The sequence below is a fragment of the Aegilops tauschii genome, chromosome 3 (genome assembly GCF_002575655.3).
Source record: "Aegilops tauschii subsp. strangulata cultivar AL8/78 chromosome 3, Aet v6.0, whole genome shotgun sequence".
NCBI classification, from domain to species: domain Eukaryota; kingdom Viridiplantae; phylum Streptophyta; class Magnoliopsida; order Poales; family Poaceae; genus Aegilops; species Aegilops tauschii.
Genome location: NC_053037.3, coordinates 124574532 through 124597236, shown reverse-complemented (window position 1 = coordinate 124597236; position 22705 = coordinate 124574532). Strand labels below are relative to the sequence as shown.

The window sequence follows — 22705 nt, the reverse complement described above, 5'->3', positions numbered from 1 at the left end:
GCTTGTATTAAAAAATGTTAAACTTGTATCTTAAAATTGTTAATCAAGCATATGAAAATGTGAAATTAGTATAAGAAAAAAGTTGACCATGTATTCAAATAAATGTTAAATTGCTATTAGGGTAATGTTAATCAAGCATTTGAAAATTGTATAAATGTGTATACAAAATGTTGAACATGTATTCAAAAAAGTTAATCTTGTATTAGAAAAAATGTTAAATGTGTTTTAGAAAAATGTATTAGATATATATCAAAAATGTGAATAGAATAACAATGAAAGCCAGAGAGAAAACAAAATAAATGAAAAACGAGAAAAGAAGCAAACAAAACCCAAGGGAAAAAGAAAATAAAAAATAGCAAAAACCGAGAAAGAAAGAAAGAAAATAATAAAGAGAAAGAAACAGAGAAAAACATGCAGAAAAAATGAAAGCAGCGATATTTTGATTCATCCTTTTCTTCGAAGGATTTCATAATTGAACGTTGAACCCATTTCATATGATGGGAGTTGCCGGGATGGCATGCTATGGGTAATGCAAGGGAAGGAGTTTCAGTTTGACATGAAAGTCATGGAGGTAGGTTCGTATGAGGGGGAGATTGGATTTTGTTGGGTTTTCTCTCCTATTTTTTCTGTCAAATTTTTTTCTCCTATTTTTCTATTTTTATTTTAAAAATAGGAAGGCAATAGAAAACGGCTTGTTTCCTTTAACTAGTATGTGTCCTAGTAAGAAAATGCAAACATGTTAGGTGACACAGTGGCTAATGCGGTATGTGCGAACTAGTTGGTCCCGGGATCGATCCTTGGCTGCGCCCTTTTCTCTTCATTTAACTATGCTATATAGAGGGCCAGCCCGATCATTGTTCATACTTCAGCGAGAGTACGTACAATTTCTTACAGATAAAACATTGTATATCCCAACAATGTTCCCTCATTTTTAAAAAATTCATGAATTTGAAAAAAATGCGCATTCGAAAATAATGATCATGAGTTTGAAAGTTTTTTGTGAACTTAAAAAATGGTTCATAATTTTGAAAATAGTTCGTGAACAAAAGAAAAACTTAAAGAAGTTAAAAAACGTTCTTTAATTTAAAAATTGTTTGTGAATTTGAAAAAATGTTTAGGACTTTAGAACACATATTTTAAAAAAGTTCAAAAATTTACAAAAAACATGAATTCGAAAATAATGTTCATGAATTTGCAAATAATTTGTGAACTTCAAAAATAGTTCATGAATTTGGAAACCGTTCGTGAATAGAAGAAATTGTTAAAGAAGATAAAAAATGTTCATAAATTTGAAATCTTGTTGTGAATTTAAAAAATAGTTTGTGAATTTGATAAATATTCATGAATTTCAAAAAAAGAATTCTGGAATTGACAAACATTAATGAATTTGAAAGAAAGTCCACAAATTCACAAAAAAAATCATGCATAAATTTGAAAATAGTTCGTGAATTAAAGAAAAGGTTAAAGAATTTAAAAAATGTTCTCTAATTTAAAAATTATTTGTGAATTTGAAAAAATGTTCAAGACATTGCAAACCATTATTTTTAAAAAGTTCAAAATTTTAAAAAAACATGAATTCGAAAATAATGTTCATGAATTTGCAAATTTTTTGTGAACTTCAAAATTAGTTCATGAATTTGAAAATCGTTCGTGAACTAAAGAAGTTAAAAATGTTCATAAATTTGAAATTTTGTTGTGAATTTAAAAAATTGATTGTGAATTTGATACATGTTCATGAATTTCAAAAAAATATTATGGAATTTACAAACAGTAATGAATTTGAAAGAAAGTCCACAAATTCACAAGAAAATCATGGATTTACAAAAATCAAAAAAATTGAATATTTCTGAATTTAAAATATTCATGAATTTGGAGTGTTCGTGGATATGAAAAAAGTTCATAAATTTCACATGTTTGGAAAGGCTCACAAGTTTGAAACAAAAAAATGAATTTTAAAAATATTCACATTTTTAGATAATAACAATAAATATAAATAAAAACAACAAAGGAAAAAAGCTGAAGAAAAAAGAAGGAAAGATAAACTAAATAGGATCATCTAGATGCTTCCTAAAACAGGCGCAAGGACCTACACAGTGCAGTCTAGTTGGCTAGTCCATTACGCTTAGTGGGGAGTGCGTCATGCACCTTTAGGGGCCGTTTGGATTGCGCCTGTGGTCGCCTTGCCAATAGATGGCACGCCAAAATTTTGCCGGAGGAAACTGTCGCCGGTGCCTTGCCAAATAATTGGGTGCGTAATAAAAGGGAAGGCTTGGCGGGGCCGGGGCAAGCCAAATAATTGGATCCCAACCAAACTCACGCCATGCTCTGGTTAACGACCAATTTTCTGGTCGGGCGCGTGAGGGTTGTGATCCAAACAGGATCTTACCGCCTTATTTGGTGCCTTAAGCGCCAAATAGGGTTTGGCAAACGGGCATACCAAATGTCTGCGGACACGTTCGGACGTGTCCGCCGACAAAGATGGGGTGAACGTCATCTAATCGTAGTCATCAAATGTTTGCCTCTCTCCGACCTCCTTCATTTAATATGCATATCTAGATCAATATCAATTTAAGCATATGCGATCACACCTAAAAAGCATCGAATGTTCAATAAGTTTTACATCCAATCGATCCAAGAGTTGCTAGCTTGGCGGTCCATATTAAATACCTCTTTCTTTGACTCCCAGGCTGATTTAAAAAAACTGTAGGGACCTGATTACTTACTAAAAATATATGTAGGGACCCGATTGCTTAATATTCAGAGGGGTTGCTCTATAAAAAGACTAGCACGTGGGACCCACCTATCATAACAGTCAAAGCTAACGGTGTTGATTTTATGCCTTGACAGACCTGACGAGTGGACCCGATATATCATAATCATGATTAAAATTAACCAACACAATCATCAGTGCAACATGGTAGTTTTTTTAAACAGGCAACCAATTTTGTGATAGACTTTTGGACAGTTCTTAAAAAATGGTAGTTATTTTGGAGCCCTAACCCGAATTGTGGTAGTTTTATCGGAAGTACCTTTGTACACCCAGGAGCAAATGCTCCTAGTATGAACAGTAAAATAAAAAATAAAAAAATATTCAAAAAAATCTGAAATTATTTTATGACATACTTTCACAAATGTTTGTTGTGCACGCAAAATTTCATCGCGAAATCACATTGGTGGAAGGCGTGCCAAAAAAACAAAATCTGGGCTCCAAAATGCTTTTGTAAGTAACATTTTCAAAGCATCGATTTTGTTTTTTTACCACACCTTCCACCAATGTGATTTTGCGATGAAATTTTGTAGGCACAACAAACATTTGTGAAAGTATGGCGCAAAAAAATTCAGAATTTTTTGAATTATTTTTGAATTTATTTGATTTTACTGTTCACACCAGGAGCATTTGCTCCTGGGTGTAGAAACTCCACGTCCTAGTTTTATGCTATTTACTCGCTTCATCATATTGTTTGGCGGCGGGCAGCGTGTTCCACGGATGCGGCCTTGCTGGCGACCACCACCATCAGTTCCTCCGGCTTGGCGGGATGACGTTTATCTTCGCCGGGGCCTCGTACGGTTGCTACTTCATGGCGGCGGACGACCGAACAATGGGGTTTGACAGAGATCAAGGCGGAGGTAGTGGCGAAGGGCGCCTCTCACGCAAAAACAGTGATGGGAGTGTCCTAATGTGGGGGCTCCAAAAAATGACTTTTTATGGGTCGCGTGTTTCGGAGTCCAACGTGGCACGCGTCCGGATGCCCATAAGCCTTCCTTATGTTTAGTGCCAGTTTGTGTTATTTTGGACATTCGAATCGATCCAGACACTTGGGACGATATCTGCATTAGACTTGTTATTAAAGAGTATGTCTGTCCAGCGAGCATAAGGTCCCAAATATGCACATGTTCGTAGTCCAAAAAAACGTTGGAGAAATGTTCGATTTTCACTAAAAGACTAAAATATATATGCATGCTCGTGTTATGAACATTCTTCTGCTATGACAAGGGAGAAGATAAAAGTATTCCGGTGCGTAGTTTTCCTCATGTTTCTACCTTGAGGTCATTATTAAGGGAATCTCCAACATTGACCATGCAAATTTTAAAAAACTGGACGAGCTCCATTCAAACTTAGATAAATTTTTTACGAAAAGTCGGATGATTTTTATCTAAGCCGACTCTGAGACGGATAGGGTACCGCGTTGGATGGCATAACAAGTTCAGACTATGTGGTCCAGACAGATGCGGGTGGCTTGAGGTTAGCATTAGAGATGCCCTAAGCATGAAACAACATCTTAGCTGAGTGCTCGGTTTATTGCCACAATTGTAACACACTATGTAATTTCCAGACCCTGTGAATTGCATCCCTCGCATGCCAATATCTGAGCCTTTGCTTGTCAACTGGCTTTGGACATCTTTGTGAGTATTTTTTCCAACTCAAAAAAAAAAGAGACTTTGGACTTCCTTGTGATGCTACTACCATGGGTGTAGGTGTAGGCGTGCCCCTCGAAAGAAAAAACATGGGTGTAGGCGTGTGGGGTCAGTGCTGTTTCTTGCACCACAACGGGCCAAGCGGGCGCCCCTCGAATCCCTATCGGCAGAGATCGCGACGAGCACGTATATATTTCCCGGGACCCCACGGCCCGGGTCCGTCCATTCCCTGGATGAATGACTCCCGTGGCGGCCACGCTCGCCCGCCGCGTACGCGCCACGGAGCCACGCGAGGCTGCTGCTCCCGTGGGGCAGTACGACGATATCCTCCTGTCACGGTCCTCAATCTCCCCTTTGTTTTTGCGTCGCAAATTGGCCGGGGAAAGAGACGCCCACGGAACCTCCCGGCCCTGTTTCACCGCATCCGATTGATCGGACGTCTCTGTCCGGCGAAGAAGAGGAAGAAGATGCCCGTCGATCCTGCTGGCTGAGGCAAACCGTGGGCCGGCGACGGCGCCAGCTCGCGTCGCGTTCGCGCGGTGTGTCGCCGGAACGGCAGGGAAAATCGCCCCGCGAATCACCGCCGGATACCCGCGGTGCGAGCCTGACACGGACGGGTGGGGTCGCCCAACAGTGAAGGCAGAGAGAGATGGTCCATCAGCCTCAACGTCGCTTTGCTCTTCGCAATTGGCCTGATCGATCTTCACGAGTTCTCTTGAATGCATCGTCCGAATTTATTGCCCCGGCGACGTTTAACCCCGTCACGTGTTGGTACGCGAGGAAACGCCGCGTACTCCGCGCGCGGTGACTGTGCACCACGTCCGCGTGCGTGCATGGGGTGGTGGTGGCCCGCTTCAACGGCGCCACGTCCGCAAGGCAAGATCATGTACGTACGTACGTATGTACAGTGATGACGGCCGGCGCATATGTTGCACGATGATCCATGACGCATGTCACGCATCTGCTGGTACATATAAGTCGAGACAATGAGACAATAAGAGAAAGGTTGAAACATTGGAGAAAAAAAATTGTGTATGTTGCACCCCTACACAACGTGGACCTCAACCCGAGGTGTACTCTTTTGCTAGGGTCTCGGTGTTCGCTTGTCCTTGTTTCATGGACGAAGATTGCGTGACAATCCATTCTGAACACAACGTGGAGCTCACACTGAGGTGTATGATAAACACTCTTTATAAATAGTACTTCCTCTATCTTAAAATATAAGAACGTTTTTATGTTAAAAACGTTCTTATATTATGGGACGGAGGGAGTATTTGGTACTCCCTTCGTCTGGAATTTTTTGTCATAGAAATGAATAAAAATGGATGTATCTAGAACTAAAATGCGGCTAGATACATCCATTTTTATGATAAGTATTTTCGGATGAAGGGAGTACAAATCAACATGGTTGTAGTACCACATGACAGTGAAGATGCCAACATGATTGTGCACCTTTTTCTCCCAATAATTCTAGACTAGTAGATGGGAGAGGTCATGTGACTGCTGTGTACCAGGAGGACCACGCCACGCACCGGATGATGAGTGACGCTGCGTGGACGCCTACGGTTCTGGATTTTGTTGCACCAGTATAGACAAGCTACCCGGTGTTTCTAGTCTGGGTATGAAAATATCATACTACCCTGAATTTCTGGCTGAGCTCTTTGCTACGTACAGTACAAGCTTAAATCCATTTTTGGCCCATCTCTGCAACGCACAAGTACTGGCCCAGGCCCTGAATGAATCAAATCCATTTCTGGCCACGCATACTGAAAGCAGGAGCTCTCCTCTCGTGCTAGCTAACACATGCGTCTGTTCTTCAGCTTAAGATTTGGGTGGAGGTGGACCCAACGTGGCCCTTGCTGCGTTTTGCAAATCCATGAATGGCCGGATACATGTCAACAGGTGCAATGATTTGTCGAGCCTTTGCATCATCTTTCTATCGTGCGAGAGTTTGCAATGTCAGTGAAAAACGAAAGAGGACGTTAGTTTGACAGAACGTATACTACAATTTCTCTTGTAGAGCTCTCTCTATTATCAGTAAAACCATCGACCAGAAATCCCGCACCTTTAGCGTTGGGCCAAGTCAGAATGATATGACAGGAGAGCAATGCAAAACAAACACCTCTCATAAAACCACATGTCAAGTGGGCCGTCATTCTCAGCCCTTGTTCAGTAGCCCGGAGGCACATTAGAGATTGCGGGGTTATCCGGAATCGCCATTAGTCTCCTCGAAAACGACCGAGCGGACAACATAATCCAGGCACACGGTGGAGCTGCAGTGCGCGGGCGTCGTGGCCATTGCCGCCATCAGTCGCGCTTGCAGGAGCTTCCCCGAGATTTTTAGCGGCAGCGGCAGACGGCCGGGCGACGTAGTTTTCAGGGAGAGATAGAGAGGTGTCCTCCGGGTCGATGATTGCAGCAACAATATTTCTTGTGACACCTATTAACTCGTTCATTCAATGACACTCGTCGTCGTCGTAGCACCAAACCATCTGTGTACTCGTGCATATCCCCATGCTAGCTAGCTAGCGACCCATGGCCATGGAGGTCCATGCTGATGCTGGCTTGGTCTGGATGGAGACGGATCATGGGACTAATTGGCACATCTTTCTACTTCTTCCACTGGCAACTTGGCAAGTGGAAATGGCCTGCTAGTGGAGTCTATCCAACACTGTAATGTGCAAAGGGTTTGCCGCGCTCACGTGCACGGGATGCCGGCATTTCCATTTATTGGTGAATACATAGACAAACAGAGTGTCACTAGTATGCCTCTACTTGACTAGCTCGTTAATCAAAGATGGTTATGTTTCCTAGCCATAGACATGAGTTGTCATTTGATTAACGGGATCACATCATTAGAAGAATGATGTGATTGACTTGACCCATTCCGTTAGCTTAGCACTTGATCGTTTAGTATGTTGCTATTGCTTTCTTCATGACTTATACATGTTCCTATGACTATGAGATTATGCAACTCCCGTTTACCGGAGGAACACTTTGTGTGCTACCAAACGTCACAACGTAACTGGGTGATTATAAAGATGCTCTACAGGTGTCTCCGAAGGTACTTGTTGGGTTGGCTTATTTCAGGATTAGGATTTGTCACTCCGATTGTCGGAGAGGTATCTCTGGGCCCTCTCGGTAATGCACATCACTTAAGCCTTGCAAGCATTGCAACTAATGAGTTAGTTGTGGGATGATGTATTACGGAACGAGTAAAGAGACTTGCCGGTAACGAGATTGAACTAGGTATTGAGATACCGACGATCGAATCTCGGGCAAGTAACATACCGATGACAAAGGGAACAACGTATGTTGTTATGCGGTCTGACCGATAAAGATCTTCGTAGAATATGTGGGAGCCAATATGAGCATCCAGGTTCCGCTATTGGTTATTGACCGGAGACGTGTCTCGGTCATGTCTACATAGTTCTCGAACCCGTAGGGTCCGCACGCTTAACGTTTCGATGACAGTTATATTATGAGTTTATATGTTTTGATGTACCGAAGGTTGTTCGGAGTCCCGGATGTGATCACAGACATGACGAGGAGTCTCGAAATGGTCGAGACATGAAGATTGATATATTGGATGACTATATTCGGACACAGGAATGGTTCCGGGGGTTATCGGATATATACCGGAGTACCGGGGGGTTACCGGAACCCCCCGGAGGCTATTGGGCTTCATGGGCCCAATTGGTGGAAGAGGAGAGGAGGCCAAGGGGCAGCCGCGTGCCCCTCCCCCCCCCCAAGTCCGAATTGGACAAGGAGGGGGGGCGCCCCCCCTTTTTCCTTTCCCCCTCTCTCCTTCCCTCTCCTCTCCTAGTCCAACAAGGAAGGGAGGGAGTCCTACTCCCGGTGGGAGTAGGACTCCTCCTGGCGCACCTCCTCCCTGGCCGACCGCACCTCCCCCCTTGCTCCTTTATATACGGGGGCAGGGGGCACCCCAAGGACACAACAGTTGATTTGATCTTTTAGCCGTGTGCGGTGCCCCCCTCCACCATAGTCCACCTCGATAATACTGTAGCGGTGCTTAGGCGAAGCCCTGCGTCGGTAGAACATCATCATCGTCACCACGCCGTCGTGCTGATGAAACTCTCCCTCAACACTCGGCTGGATCGGAGTTCGAGGGACGTCATCGGGCTGAACGTGTGCTAAACTCGGAGGTGCCGTGCGTTTGGTACTTGATCGGTGGGATCGCGAAGACGTACGACTACATCAACTGCGTTGTGCTAACGCTTCCGCTTTCGGTCTACGAGGGTATGTGGACAACACTCTCCCCTCTCGTTGCTATGCATCACCATGATCTTGCGTGTGCGTAGGATTTTTTTTGAAATTACTACGTTCCCCAACAGTTTCATTAAGTAGATATACCCATATCTACTCAAATCATCTGTGAAGGTGAGAAAATAACGATACCCGCCGCGAGCCTCAACATTCATTGGACCACATACATCAGTATGTTTGATCTCCAACAAATCAGTTGCTCGCGCCATAGTTCCGGAGAACGGCGTTTTAGTCATCTTGCCCATGAGGTATGGTTCACAAGTACCAAGTGATTCATAATCGAGTGATTCCAAAAGTCCATCAGTATGGAGTTTCTTCATGCGCTTTACACCAATATGATCCAAACGGCAGTGCCACAAATAAGTTGCACTATCATTATCAACTCTGCATCTTTTGGCTTCAACATTATGAATATGTGTATCACTACTATCGAGATTCAGCAAAAACATACCACTTTTCAAGGGTGCATGACCATAAAAGATATTACTCATATAAATAGAACAACCATTATTCTCAGATTTAAATGAATAACCGTCTCGTATCAAACAAGATCCAGATATAATGTTCATGCTCAACGTTGGCACCAAATAACAATTATTCAGGTCTAAAACTAATCCCGAAGGTAGATGTAGAGGTAGCGTGCCGACGGCGATCACATCGACTTTGGAACCATTTCCCACGCACATCGTCACCTCGTCCTTAGCCAGTCTTCGCTTAATCCGTAGTCCCTGTTTCGAGTTGCAAATATTAGCAACAGAACCAGTATCAAATACCCAGGTGCTACTGCGAGCTCTAGTAAGGTACACATCAATAACATGTATATCACATATACCTTTGTTCACCTTGCCATCCTTCTTATCCGCCAAATACTTGGGGCAGTTCCGCTTCCAGTGACCAGTCTGCTTGCAGTAGAAGCACTCAGTCTCAGGCTTAGGTCCAGACTTGGGTTTCTTCTCTTGAGCAGCAACTTGTTTGTTGTTCTTCTTGAAGTTCCCCTTCTTCTTTCCTTTGCCCTTTTTCTTGAAACTGGTGGTCTTGTTGACCATCAACACTTGATGCTCCTTTTTGATTTCTACCTCCGCAGCCTTCATCATTGCGAAGAGCTCGAGAATTGTCTTATCCATCCCTTGCATAATATAGTTCATCACGAAGCTCTTGTAGCTTGGTGGCAGTGATTGAAGAATTCTGTCAATGACACTATCATCCGGAAGATTAACTCCCAGTTGAATCAAGTGATTGTTATACCCAGACATTTTGAGTATATGTTCACTGACAGAACTATTCTCCTCCATCTTGCAGCTGTAGAACTTATTGGAGACTTCATATCTCTCAATCCGGGCATTTGCTTGAAATATTAACTTCAACTCCTGGAACATCTCATATGCTCCATGACGTTCAAAACGTCGTTGAAGTCCCGGTTCTAAGCCGTAAAGCATGGCACACTGAACTATTGAGTAGTCATCAGCTTTGCTCTGCCAGACGTTCTTAACGTCGTCAGTTGCATCTGCAACAGGCCTGGCACCCAGCGGTGCTTCCAGGACGTACTTCTTTTGTGCAGCAATGAGGATAATCCTCAAGTTACGGACCCAGTCCGTGTAATTGCTACCATCATCTTTCAACTTTGCTTTCTCAAGGAATGCATTAAAATTCAACGGAACAACAGCATGGGCCATCTATCTACAATCAACATAGACAAGCAAAATACTATCAGGTACTAAGTTCATGATAAATTTAAGTTCAATTAATCATATTACTTAAGAACTCCCACTTAGATGGACATCCCCCTAATCATCTAAGTGATCACGTGATCCAAATCAACTAAACCATGTCCGATCATCACGTGAGATGGAGTAGTTTTCAATGGTGAACATCACTATGTTGATCATATCTACTATATGATTCACGCTCGACCTTTCGGTCTCCGTGTTCCGAGGCCATATCTGCATATGCTAGGCTCGTCAAGTTTAACCCGAATATTCTGCGTGTGCAAAACTGGCTTGCACCCGTTGTAGATAAACGTAGAGCTTACCACACCCGATCATCACGTGGTGTCTTGGCACGACGAACTTTGGCAACGGTGCATACTCAGGGAGAACACTTTTATCTTGAAATTTAGTGAGAGGTCATCTTATAATGCTACCGTCAATCAAAGCAAAATAAGATGCATAAAGGATAAACATCACATGCAATCAATATAAGTGATATGATATGGCCATCATCATCTTGTGCTTGTGATCTCCATCTCCGAAGCACCGTCATGATCACCATCGTCACCGGCGCGACACCTTGATCTCCATCGTAGCATCGTTGTCGTCTTGCCAACTATTGCTTCTACGACTATCGCTACCGCTTAGTGATAAAGTAAAGCATTACAGGGCGATTGCATTGCATACAATAAAGCGACAACCATATGGCTCCTGCCAGTTGCCGATAACTCGGTTACAAAACATGATCATCTCATACAATAAAATATAGCATCATGCCTTGACCATATCACATCACAACATGCCCTGCAAAAACAAGTTAGACGTCCTCTACTTTGTTGTTGCAAGTTTTACGTGGCTGCTACGGGCTGAGCAAGAACCGTTCTTACCTACGCATCAAAACCACAACGATAGTTCGTCAAGTTAGTGCTGTTTTAACCTTCTCAAGGACCGAGCGTAGCCACACTCGGTTCAACTAAAGTTGGAGAAACTGACACCCGCCAGCCACCTGTGTGCAAAGCACGTCGGTAGAACCAGTCTCGCGTAAGCGTACGCGTAATGTCGGTCCGGGCCGCTTCATCCAACAATACCGCCGAACCAAAGTATGACATGCTGGTAAGTAGTATGACTTGTATCGCCCACAACTCACTTGTGTTCTACTCGTGCATATAACATCTACGCATAAAACCAGGCTCAGATGCCACTGTCGGGGAACGTAGTAATTTCAAAAAATTTCCTATGCACACACAGGATCACGGTGATGCATAGCAACGAGAGGGGAGAGTGTGTCCACGCACCCTCGTAGACCGAAAGAGGAAGCGTTAGCACAACGCGGTTGATGTAGTCATACGTCTTCACGATCCGACTGATCCGAGTACCGAACGTACGGCACCTCCGAGTTCATCACATGTTCAGCTCGATGACGTCCCTCGAACTCCGATCCAGCCGAGCTTTGAGGGAGAGTTCCATTAGCACGACGGCGTGGTGACGGTGATGATGATGCTACCGATGCAGGGCTTCGCCTAAGCACCGCCACGATATTATCGAGGTGGAATATGGTGGAGGGGGGCACCGCACACGGCTAAGAGATCAAGAGATCAATTGTTGTGTCTCCAAGGGGTGCGCCCCTCCCCGTATATAAAGGAGTGGAGGAGGGGGAGGGGGCCGGCCACCCTAGGCGCGCCCCATGAGGAGTCCTACTCCCACCGGGAGTAGGACTCCCCCCTTCCAAGTGGGAGTAGGAGAGGAGAGGGAAGGAGAGAGAGGGGGAAAGGAAAGGGGGGCGCCACCCCCCTCCTTGTCCAATTCGGACTAGGGAGGGAAGGGGGCGCGCGGCTGCCCTTGGCCGCCCCTCCTCTTCTCCACTAGGGCCCAATAGGCCCATTAGTCTCCCCGGGGGGTTCCGGTAACCACCCGGTACTCTGGTATGTGTCCGAAACTCCCCTAAACCATTCCGGTGTCCGAACATAGTCGTCCAATATATCAATCTTTATGTCTCGACCATTTTGAGACTCCTCGTCATGTCCGTGATCATATCCGGGACTCCGAACTACCTTCGGTACATCAAAACACAAAACTCATAATACCGATCGTCATCTAACTTTAAGCGTGCGGACCCTACGGGTTCGAGAACTATGTAGACATGACCGAGACACGTCTCCGGTCAATAACCAATAGCGGAACCTGGATGCTCATATTGGCTCCTACATATTCTACGAAGATCTTTATCGGTCAAACCGCATAACAACATACGTTGTTCCTTTTGTCATCGGTATGTTACTTGCCCGAGATTCGATCGTCGGTATCTCAATACCTAGTTCAATCTCATTACGGGCAAGTCTCTTTACTCGTTCCGTAATACAACATCTCGCAACTAACTCATTAGTCACAATGCTTGCAAGGCTTATAGTGATGTGCATTACCGAGAGGGCCCAGAGATACCTCTCCGACAATCGGAGTGACAAATCCTAATCCTGAAATAAGCCAACCCAACAAGTACCTTCGGAGACACCTGTAGAGCACCTTTATAATCACCCAGTTACGTTGTGACGTTTGGTAGCACACAAAGTGTTCCTCCGGTAAACGGGAGTTGCATAATCTCATAGTCATAGGAACATGTATAAGTCATGAAGAAAGCAATAACAACATACTAAACGATCAAGTGCTAAGCTAACGGAATGGGTCAAGTCAATCACATTATTCTCCTAATAATGTGATCCTGTTAATCAAATGACAACTCATGTCCATGGCTAGGAAACTTAACCATCTTCGATTAACGAGCTAGTCAAGTAGAGGCATACTAGTGACACTATGTTTGTCTATGTATTCACACATGTATTATTTTTCCGGTTAATACAATTCTAGCATGAATAATAAACATTTATCATGATATGAGGAAATAAATAATAACTTTATTATTGCCTCTAGGGCATATTTCCTTCACGTTTAAGAACAACGTCACTGGAGATAGAGAAATAAATGAAGCGGTGGGAGACAACTATAAGATGCCTCCTCACCTTCGGACAAGACCACACCCCTGAAGGCCGAATGGATCTGTTTCCTCCTTCAACATATTTTGGAGTAGGTACTCCCATCTCTCCTCTTTTCCTTGAAATCTTCCTATCCATCCTTCTCCATGTAACCTTGTCGCCCATCTCTCATAGGTAGAGGCAGGGGAACTCAAGACCCAGGGTTCTCTCCAAGTAATTTTAATATTTGTTTTCTGATTACTTTTCTTTGAATTGAAATATGTGATTTATATAACAAAATCAGGTGTACTCGGTGAATGGTGTTTTGATCTTTTGGGATTGATAATTTTATCTTTTTAGAGAGGGTAAGGGTGCGTGTGGGGAATGAGCTCAAAATTGAGTGCTTTGAACCTTGTAAATTTCATCTCTATTAACTTTACTCTCTCTCTCTATTATATCTATCTATCTATATGTATCTCTCTCTCTCGATGTCAACATAGGGTTGAAATGCCTCGACCTCCTCCCAGCTTGCACACAAACCACCTTCCCAAAAGCCTACCATGTCAACAAAGGGTTGAAATGCCTCAACCTCCTCCCAGCTTGCACCCAAATCACCTTCCAAAAAGCCTACCGTGTCATCTTCCTTCCATGGCCCAACACAAACATTCCATCTTCTGCTACGTGTCCACATGGGCCGTGCGAAAGCTTTGAATCTCACCCTCTCCACCCATATTCTACTCCTATCAATTGTCATCTCGTGTTAGCATCTCCCCCCCACCCCCACATTTTTCCAGGAAAAACCGGCAGTCATGGATGTAGCAAAGCTATGTTGAGTAGGGGCTGCGACATCTCTCATGTATCGAAGCTAAGGTTGGTTGCTCGGGCCTATTTTCTTCCGCGAGGATATGTTGTTTGATCCGATCGTTCATGCCATTTTTCTTGCTTTTTTTGCAAAACATTTGGTTTATCAATTTGTGAATTGCGATAATAAATACCTCCTTCACTCTATTAGGCCCTAGAGAAACAGTGTGACCACTTGAGGACATGATCCTCATGCTAGAGAGTGCTTTGGGCTCACGTAGATTGAGCCGACGTGACAGAGAGGAGAGATAATGCTGACACGGATAAAGATAAAAGTATTGTCGAAGTCAATTGAATATAGATGGAAGGGTCATTTAGGTATTTTCGTGAATTCTAGTGTACTACAATTGTGTGTTTGTAATCTCAAAAGGAAACAATGTGTTTGTTCACTTGTCGGGGGTATTTTTAAAATGGGCAGTGATATGCGCAGGCACGCCGGTCCAAATTAGGGCCGGTCGGCCTGCAGCCTTCTGATCCAGCATGCAGGAGCCGTTCGATCCCCCTCCTCCCATGTCATCATCCTCCCCCCCCGCTTCTTGGTTTAGATCCGCCGGCGCGACATGTCCCTGCCCCGGCCACCGCGTGCGTGTGCTCCGGCGAGACGCGGAAGCCCCCGCGTCCTCTCCCTCGCCGTCGCCGCTTGTCGCAGCACCCAGCCGCTCGTCGCCGCACCCTTTCTTGGACCCCGGGCGTCGGTTTTTTTCTCTGGCGAGGTAGCAAAAGAAATCATCGGGTCCAGCTTTCCGAACAACGGTTCCAGCTTTTCTGCTCGTAGCGTCGCCGGCCACAGCTTCAGGATCACCGCTTGCATCATATATGACCGTGAGTCGTAGCTTTTCTGTTGCCAATTGTAGCATATTCTTCTGCGGGATGCATCTTCCCTGGTCACCGGTAGTAGTCGTTTGCCTCACCGGCCAAAAAATTCATCGTCGCTGATGCAGCAAAATTGGGCATTGGTTGTAGCTTTTTCGCGGGTGGTTGCATCTCTGGCGCATGAGGTTGTAGCTTCCACACCCCACTGTCGTCGTCGCAGCCCCGATGCTCAAGGTCGCCGTCCGCAGCTTCACCTTCGCCGCTTGCAGCAAAATGGTCAACGAGTTGTAGCTTTTTCATTTGCCGGTTGTAGTTTTTCTCTTCTGTGGGATGCATCTTCACGGTCGCATGTAGCAAAACACGACGCCGGTTATAGCTGGATGGGAAGCCAGTTGAAGCAATTTGTGATGCCGGTTGTAGCTCGCGGCTCCGGTGATGTCCCCTTCCCTCCCATCCCCATGTCAGGTGCACCCCCGTCGTCGCAGCTTCTCGTGCCTTGGGTGTGCCTTGCCGTTGCAGTTATGCGGCTCGTCCATCGGAGTAGGGGAAACTGCTGGAGCTGGAGATGGTGCGCTGGGAGAATAGCCGGAGTTGCAGATAAGAGGTGGCCGTGCACGTGGGGAAATCGCCGGCCGTGCGGTGGATGACGACCTCACCGGCGAGATTGGGCTCGCGAAACAAGAGCGCGTGGTAGCGGGCGACCGGCCGAAGCTTCGGCCCCCGCCGTCTTCAAACGTTTTCCTTTTTAGGCCTTCTTTGGTTCATAGGGTAGGAAAATCGTAGGAATAGAAAAGTCAAGGAAATGAGATGACATGTATCTCAAATCCTATGACTAGGAATATGAAAGGAGATGCCCTTTGATTCACATCATAGGATTTTTTCCATTGAGTCTAGGCTAATGTTTATTTTCCTATGAAATGTGAAGGATAGGAAGAATTTCTCCATAGAAATAGGATTCCATTCCTACAAACCAAAGAGCTCTAAAGGAATTTTTCCTATAGAAATCCTATCCTATGAAATTCTACAAGATTCCTCTAAACCAAAGGAGGCCTTAAATCCACACCAAACGAGCTAATACAGGCATACACGCACTAAACAGTACTCCCTTTGTAACCAAATCTTGGTTACGGAGAGAGTATTAATTTGGTTACAGAGGGAGTATTAATTTGGTTAGGGTTTAAATCCAAAATTTACTGAGAGGTCAGGGTTTTCAACATAGACTGTGTGTGATGGCAGACGGCGGGGCCTTCTCTTGGCCAATTCGATAGCACACCTTTGTAATACTGGTGTCTCCTATATAAACCGACCAAAATCGTGGATTTGCCCCGTTTCCAACGTTCATCCTTCCTTCCCGTCGCCTTCTCTCCTCACAGATTTCTCCCCCCAAATTCGCCCCCTTCTCAGCCCCATTTTCCAGCAGCCGGTGCTCCCTCCTTCGTCGCGATTTGGTCTCCCGGCGGCGACGAGAGCACGGCGACGCAGCAAAGCCAGCCTCACTGGTTGCCGGCACTGGACCGGCGCGGATTGATTTCTTCTTTCCTTGGTAAGAGCCCTAAGCCTGGCCGGATGGATTGATTTCTTCTTTCCTCGGTAAGCACTCAGTTCGTCTCGTTATTTGCCGTGGCAACTAGCAACCAAAATCCGAACCATTCTTTCTTTCCATTCAGTTTTAGTTGCCGATTTGTTTGCTGACTGGTACCCTATCAGTCTAATCCGTCCGCCCATGGCTCGATTTGTACCGCGCGAGGTCGATCTGAGCAGCCCCTACGGGATTTACCCAGGAGCTGCGCAGCTGGTTTCCCAAATGATTGTGTGTTTCCTGAATTTCCATGCCGCACGTTGAGTTGAGTCCGCCCCTGCGTGGTATCAAGATTGCTGAACGATTCCTTTTGTACCCGAGCCGTACTGCAAGTGTATATCAGTGAATTGGGACAAGTGATTGGGGGATGTTCATTTTCGTACACTCACTTTCTTGTTTTCCCAACCATTCCAAGTTCTTTGCTTTGCTTTTAAAACTAGTGCTCCAGTTTCAGACAGTTGGGCTGATATGTTAAATCTGATGTTAAGTGAGTACCTATTGTCAGCAATTTAGTATTTGGCATGCTGTTCTTCTTCCAAGATTCTTAGATGGCCAATCTCACAAATCCTGTTCAATTTCTGACAATAAGATTGCACTTTCATATCTGTTTGGTACACCAGAGTTAAGAAGTTAAGTTCAGTGATGTCTTTCAGCGTATGAAATGGCACTTCTTGGGGATGCTACTGCTTCCTGTTCCATGCCATTAAGTAATATCAAACCTCTTTTTTAACGACAATTGATATTATCAGTAATTTAAAACCTACGAAGGGGAGCCTCGGCGCAGCGGTAAAGCTGTTGCCTTGTGACCATGAGGTCACGGGTTCGAGTCCTGGAAACAGCCTCTTGCAGAAATGTAGGGAAAGGCTACGCACAATAGACCCAAAGTGGTCGGACACTTCCCCGGACGGACACTTCCCCGGACCCTGCGCAAGCGGGAGCTACGTACACCGGGATGCCCTTTTAGTAGTTTAAAACCTACATTACACATTTCCTTATTCTTTCAAAAGAAAGCAAAGAAAGCACGCAATATTTTTGTAGATGCTTGTGCAAATTCATTTTTGATGAAACCTGCAACAAGTTCTTATTTAAGCACCATCTAATTTCTACCTTTCCCGATTGATGTCATCATCAATTTGATTGAAGTGCCAGTATCGTTTCATCTTATGAATGCCACAATGCCATACTTGCAGTAGAATAGTGTTTTCTTATACCTTAAAAGGACCCTCATACTTCGTTCTCTCTATCATGTCACTGCACTTTTTTTCTTCCTTTTTTGCATCATTTGACCAAAAGTTTGAAGCTCATTAGCCTCCTAGTCTAGAATGAAATGAATTGGAAAGCTGATATGGCAGTTTCCAGCAAGGCTATTTTAAGGTGCACTGCAATAGTTTGATGTTTATTTTCGAGTTTCTATTCTTGTTAAACGTGACAACATTTCTCAATGCATTCTAGCATAACCATTGGTATAATTTTCCTATCAGGATAAGCATTGATCCTGGATTTAGCTATTTCTTATGTCATAAGCAGATAAGCTGCAATGAAGGATTCTCAGGTGAATTTGCTTGCTATTATCAGTTGTCACTGAAAATCCCGTTCGTAATTATCTTTACCTTTGAGCGTAAAATTAGTTCTGGTTGGTCTAACCAGATGGTGAAAGTGGATAGAATATTTATTCACCAGACTAGAGAGTGAGATGACTATACATTATGAATTGCACATGAACCAGAGTTTTGCTACAGCTTTTCTTGGTAACTGCTAACAAAATACTTCTATAGTAATGTGGTGAATATAGGATTAAACGTTAACACATAATATTTGTGAGAGAATTGTTCCTCAATGCCAAGACATCCTTTTCTTCTTATTATTACCACTCATAATTGACTGTTACTGTTTTCAGTGTTTTTCTTTTTCTTTTAGCAGGTGATTGATTTATGTTACTTATGGACATTTCCTACAGGATATTCAGAGCACCACAGAGTTGCAGATGTCACCCCAGGGTACTAATGAAGTGCAAAGTAACCAACTAAACACAATGGCCACTGATGCACCTGCAGGAGATCCCGGTTCTGTGGCAGTCGCTAACAATGATAATAGAAAAGTCTCCCGTGAAGACATTGAACTTGTAAGACGTTTAGCTGTTCTGTATTCTTTAGCTTCTTGGATGCTAATTTATTACCAGATTACATCCCTCTGCAGTGGGGGTTCCACACTCTTGTAATTAATGAAACTTGACATCATGTTGCAGGTCCAAAATTTGATAGAGCGCTGTCTGCAGCTGTACATGACCAAAGGAGAGGTTGTTAGGACACTTTCTACTCGTGCTAGAATAGAACCTGGCTTCACTACTTTAGGTGATGTTGCAAATTCAGTTGCTGATGATATTCTTGTTTCGAGTTCTTTTTTCTACATACTAGTTTATTTGTGTGTTAGCTTCTTGTAATTCGGGCTCCAATCAGTAATATGGTACTATTTCTTACAGTATGAAAGTTACATCTTGCTCAAGAGGCATGCACAAATCCTGCCCATCATATTGATGAACAAATTTGCTCAATAAAATGAAGTTGTAGCCTTGTACTTACCTGTTTGGCCTATTCATCGATACTTACATGGATGGTAATTGCTCAGGACAAACACAAAATGTGAACTTCAAGCATCTAGACATTCATCCATTGGAGTTCTAAAGTCTTTCTGCTCATTTTCGTTTATACTTTTTGTATTTTCAGTATGGCAGAAACTTGAAGAAGAGAACTCTGAATTCTTTCGGGCTTACTATATAAGATTGAAATTGAAAAGACAGATTGTCTTGTTCAACCATTTATTGCAGCACCAGTATAACTTGATGAAATATCCAGCACCTCCGAATGTTCCGCTGGCTCCCATGCAAAATGGAATGCATCCTTTGCCAGGTAATGCCCTGTTTAACACATCTAGCTTCAAAAGAGGCTAAACAAGTGCATTGTAGTTTGGGATTTCCAGTATGCTATCTTCTCTACATAGCTATTATGTTTACTACAGTTTGCCTTCAGAAGGAAATGTGCACATTTTCTATCAGGAAATTTCCTTCCCTTTCCTGTAATTTTACTGAGAAAAAAATTACAAGTCCACACCTTATATCAAAATATCTTATCATAAGTAACCACACTTTTTCTCTGCTTTCTTGGGTCCATATTATCCTCATTTACCGCATCAGTGTTGGCTTGGTGTGGAAAGACTCTAAATGATATAATTATAGGATTAAAGATCTTACAGTGATGTTTTTGTTTCTGCACTAGTACCGAGTTTCATGGTGCAGCTTTAGCATGATCTGGCTAAGTTTCAGGTTTTAGCTGTAATCATTGACTGGTTTAGACATTTAAAAATGTATAATACAATTACCATTGCTATTGAACTCAAGCCCAGATCTGGTGCAGTTAACAATCTACCGATGGGGTATCCAGTACTTCAGCAACCTCTGATGCCTGCTCCCGGCCAGCCTCACATTGATCCGATGGTTTGTGGTCTATCCAGTGGTCATGTAGTGAATGGGATCCCTGCACCAGGTGGTTATCATCCAATGCGCATGAACTCTGGAAATGAGTAAGCATTACCTTTATCGGTTTAACCATGTTCTTTTCTCCCTTTATGCTTGATATTTGCATTGTGGGATTTATTGGTTTAATCATGTTCTTGAGAATATTTTGTCTGGCAAATCATATTTTATCTTTGTATGCATATCAAAACATTGAAACATTTTATCTTGGGTGTTGCTTCTGTCTATATAGTTGGAGCATATCCGCATATACACATACTGGGGTAAGGCATATACAGTTCTTTGTGCCGCACTAGTCAAACTGCTAGGGAATAAATGCTTACTCAAGTGGTCGATTCTTCAGTAATGTCACAACATGCTATTCACTAATTTATCCACTTTAATTATGATGCTTATTTATCATCTTTCCGCTAAAAAGTGAAAGGTACTTGCACCAGAAAAATCGCCTGTTCATTCTTCAGTAATGTCACAACATGCTATTCACTAATTTATCCACTTTAATTATGATGCTTATTTATCATCTTTCCGCTAAAAAGTGAAAGGTACTTGCACCAAGAAAAATCACCTGATGTCATCTGATGTTTCTGCAACGTTGTTCATTTTTTTAACCGATGTCCGAAAGCTGTTATTTCTACAAATACAAATATAGGAATTAGTATTGCAGGTTGCAGCCTTCTGACTTATTGTCTTGCAGAAAGTCTTTTGCTCTTGCTATTCATGTTCATGGCTAATATTATATTTTTCTGATGTTGCCTGAAGCATGGTTGTGGACAACGGTGCACCTGAAGTTGCACATGCTGGTGCTATGTCATCTGATATGGCTGTGAGTCCCTCATCAGCAGCATCAAGCCATGCTCCTTTCACTCCATCTGAGATACCAGGGATGGCCATGGATACATCAGTCCTGGATTCAGCATTTGGATCTGAGATAGGGAACACAGGACCTCTGCAATTAGGGGCAGATGGGTCGTCAAGGGAATCCATCCGATCCTTGGGGCAGCTCTGGAATTTCAGCCTCTCTGATCTTACAGCAGATTTGACAAGTTTAGGAGGTAATCTTCTGGCTTTGGTAGCATGACTTTAATTGATAGTATTTCTTTTGATAAGCAGCTCTTTGGAAACAGTAAACTATGATCTACTCCCTCCGTTCCTAAATATAAGTCTTTTTAGAGATTCCAATACGAATGTATATAGACATATTTTAGAAGGTAGATTCACTCATTTTGCTCCGTATGTAGTCTGCATTGGAATCTCTAGAAAAACTTATATTTAGGAACGGAGGGAGTACTCAGCATGAAAAGGTGAACATAGCCTACATTTGTTAGCTAGTTCTGTGGGCTGATTGCTGTCAAGTAATACAATATCTGTACTGCCAGATTTATTTTCTGCGTCCTACTTGCCTGTCATTCTAAAATTTTGATCACACTGTTGGTATTCCATGTTCATGTTCAGACTTGGAGGCTCTTGAGAATTATGCGGGTACCCCTTTCCTGCCCTCAGACTCGGATCTCTTACTTGATTCCCCAGACCATGATGACATAGGTAACCATGATGACATAGGTAATTTTGCTTGTGCTGTAATTTATCTCGGCTATGAATTGCGAATTAATCATCATATATATACCTGACTTGATGATTTAGTTTGAGACCGGCTTACTCATTTGTGGTATGTGGTATTATCTCCAGTTGAGTACTTTGCGGACGCCATCAACGGGTCTCAATCGGACGAAGAGAAGCCATAGAAGAACAGACTCAGAATAGTCCCATTGAGATTTAGTCCTGGCTAGAGTGTCATCTCATGTAGTGTAATCTCGCAGCCCGTGCATACCGGCGCAATATCAGACTGGGTGTTCGCCCAGAGGTGCGGTAATTGCGCGTCACTAAGGAATTTTGTAGTGACCAATGCTAGTTCTTCGGAATAATCAGCCTCAGGCAGCCTTCACCGGATAAAGTTGCTGTCTACAAGTCTGAAAAGTTTAGAAAAAAAAATTGTGTCGAACCTCAGGAACAAATCAAACCCTTTGTAATTGCTGAACAAGTGGACAGTTCATCTGGTATTGCGCCATTTCGTGTCTTCCAGGTTGCATGTACAGCCAATTCAAGGTCTCCTGTACGGGCCTGTTTCTATTTTTTCTTTCTCTCTGAGAGTACGCCGATGGCGTGCCATGTATGTGTTCGAGAATGCATCAAATTAAAGAGTTCACTAGAGGCTTTTCTCAGGCCACGCACGACGTGTGTTGAGCAAAGGGTTCCAGATAACACACACTGGAACGTACCGCTGAGTCTCCTCGACAGAGATAGCGATCGGTCTAAGAAGCTTGAGAGAAGTGCTGGTGCAGATTTCCGGAGACCCGAGCGTTCCTTTGTTTCCAAAGGCTCCAGCATATGCTAGCATCACCACCGAACTGAATCGTTTCCGGTGTTGGCTTGGGAAGCAGAAATCTGGGCGGTTACAAGCAGTTTGGCGCCTCGACAGCGAGGTTCAGTCAGTCTCAGTGAGGGAGCTGAGGCAAGCATGCAGCACCAAACCTGACGCCAAGGCCCGTCG

At 43.7% G+C, this 22705-nt stretch overlaps 1 protein-coding gene across 8 annotated transcripts; it reads left to right on the top strand.

The window, feature by feature from the left end:
• Positions 1–16287: 16287 nt before the first annotated feature.
• On the top strand, positions 16288–22222 carry LOC109763974 (uncharacterized). 8 transcript variants are annotated; one of them, XM_020322848.4, is made up of 9 exons: positions 16288–16592; positions 18110–18180; positions 18586–18750; positions 18874–18979; positions 19352–19534; positions 20039–20204; positions 20917–21209; positions 21610–21717; positions 21844–22222. In XM_020322848.4, the coding sequence occupies exons 2-9, from the start codon at positions 18166–18168 to the stop codon at positions 21897–21899; spliced, it is 1092 nt and encodes a 363-aa protein (XP_020178437.1). In that variant the 5' UTR covers positions 16288–16592; positions 18110–18165; the 3' UTR covers positions 21900–22222. The 8 variants fall into 8 exon arrangements, with proteins under 8 accessions (XP_020178437.1, XP_045090640.1, XP_045090639.1 ...); XM_045234704.2 differs by having other exon boundaries at positions 16333–16592; positions 21610–21699; XM_073510111.1 differs by having other exon boundaries at positions 16377–16592; positions 18549–18750.
• The last annotated feature ends 483 nt before the right edge of the window (positions 22223–22705 follow it).

Excerpts from the sequence above, each read along its gene's own strand:
- LOC109763974 (XM_020322848.4), top strand. Across the intron at positions 18,751-18,873 it reads CCCGTGAAGACATTGAACTT|GTCCAAAATTTGATAGAGCG; the intron begins GTAAGACGTTTA and ends ATCATGTTGCAG. Across the intron at positions 18,980-19,351 it reads ACCTGGCTTCACTACTTTAG|TATGGCAGAAACTTGAAGAA; the intron begins GTGATGTTGCAA and ends TTGTATTTTCAG.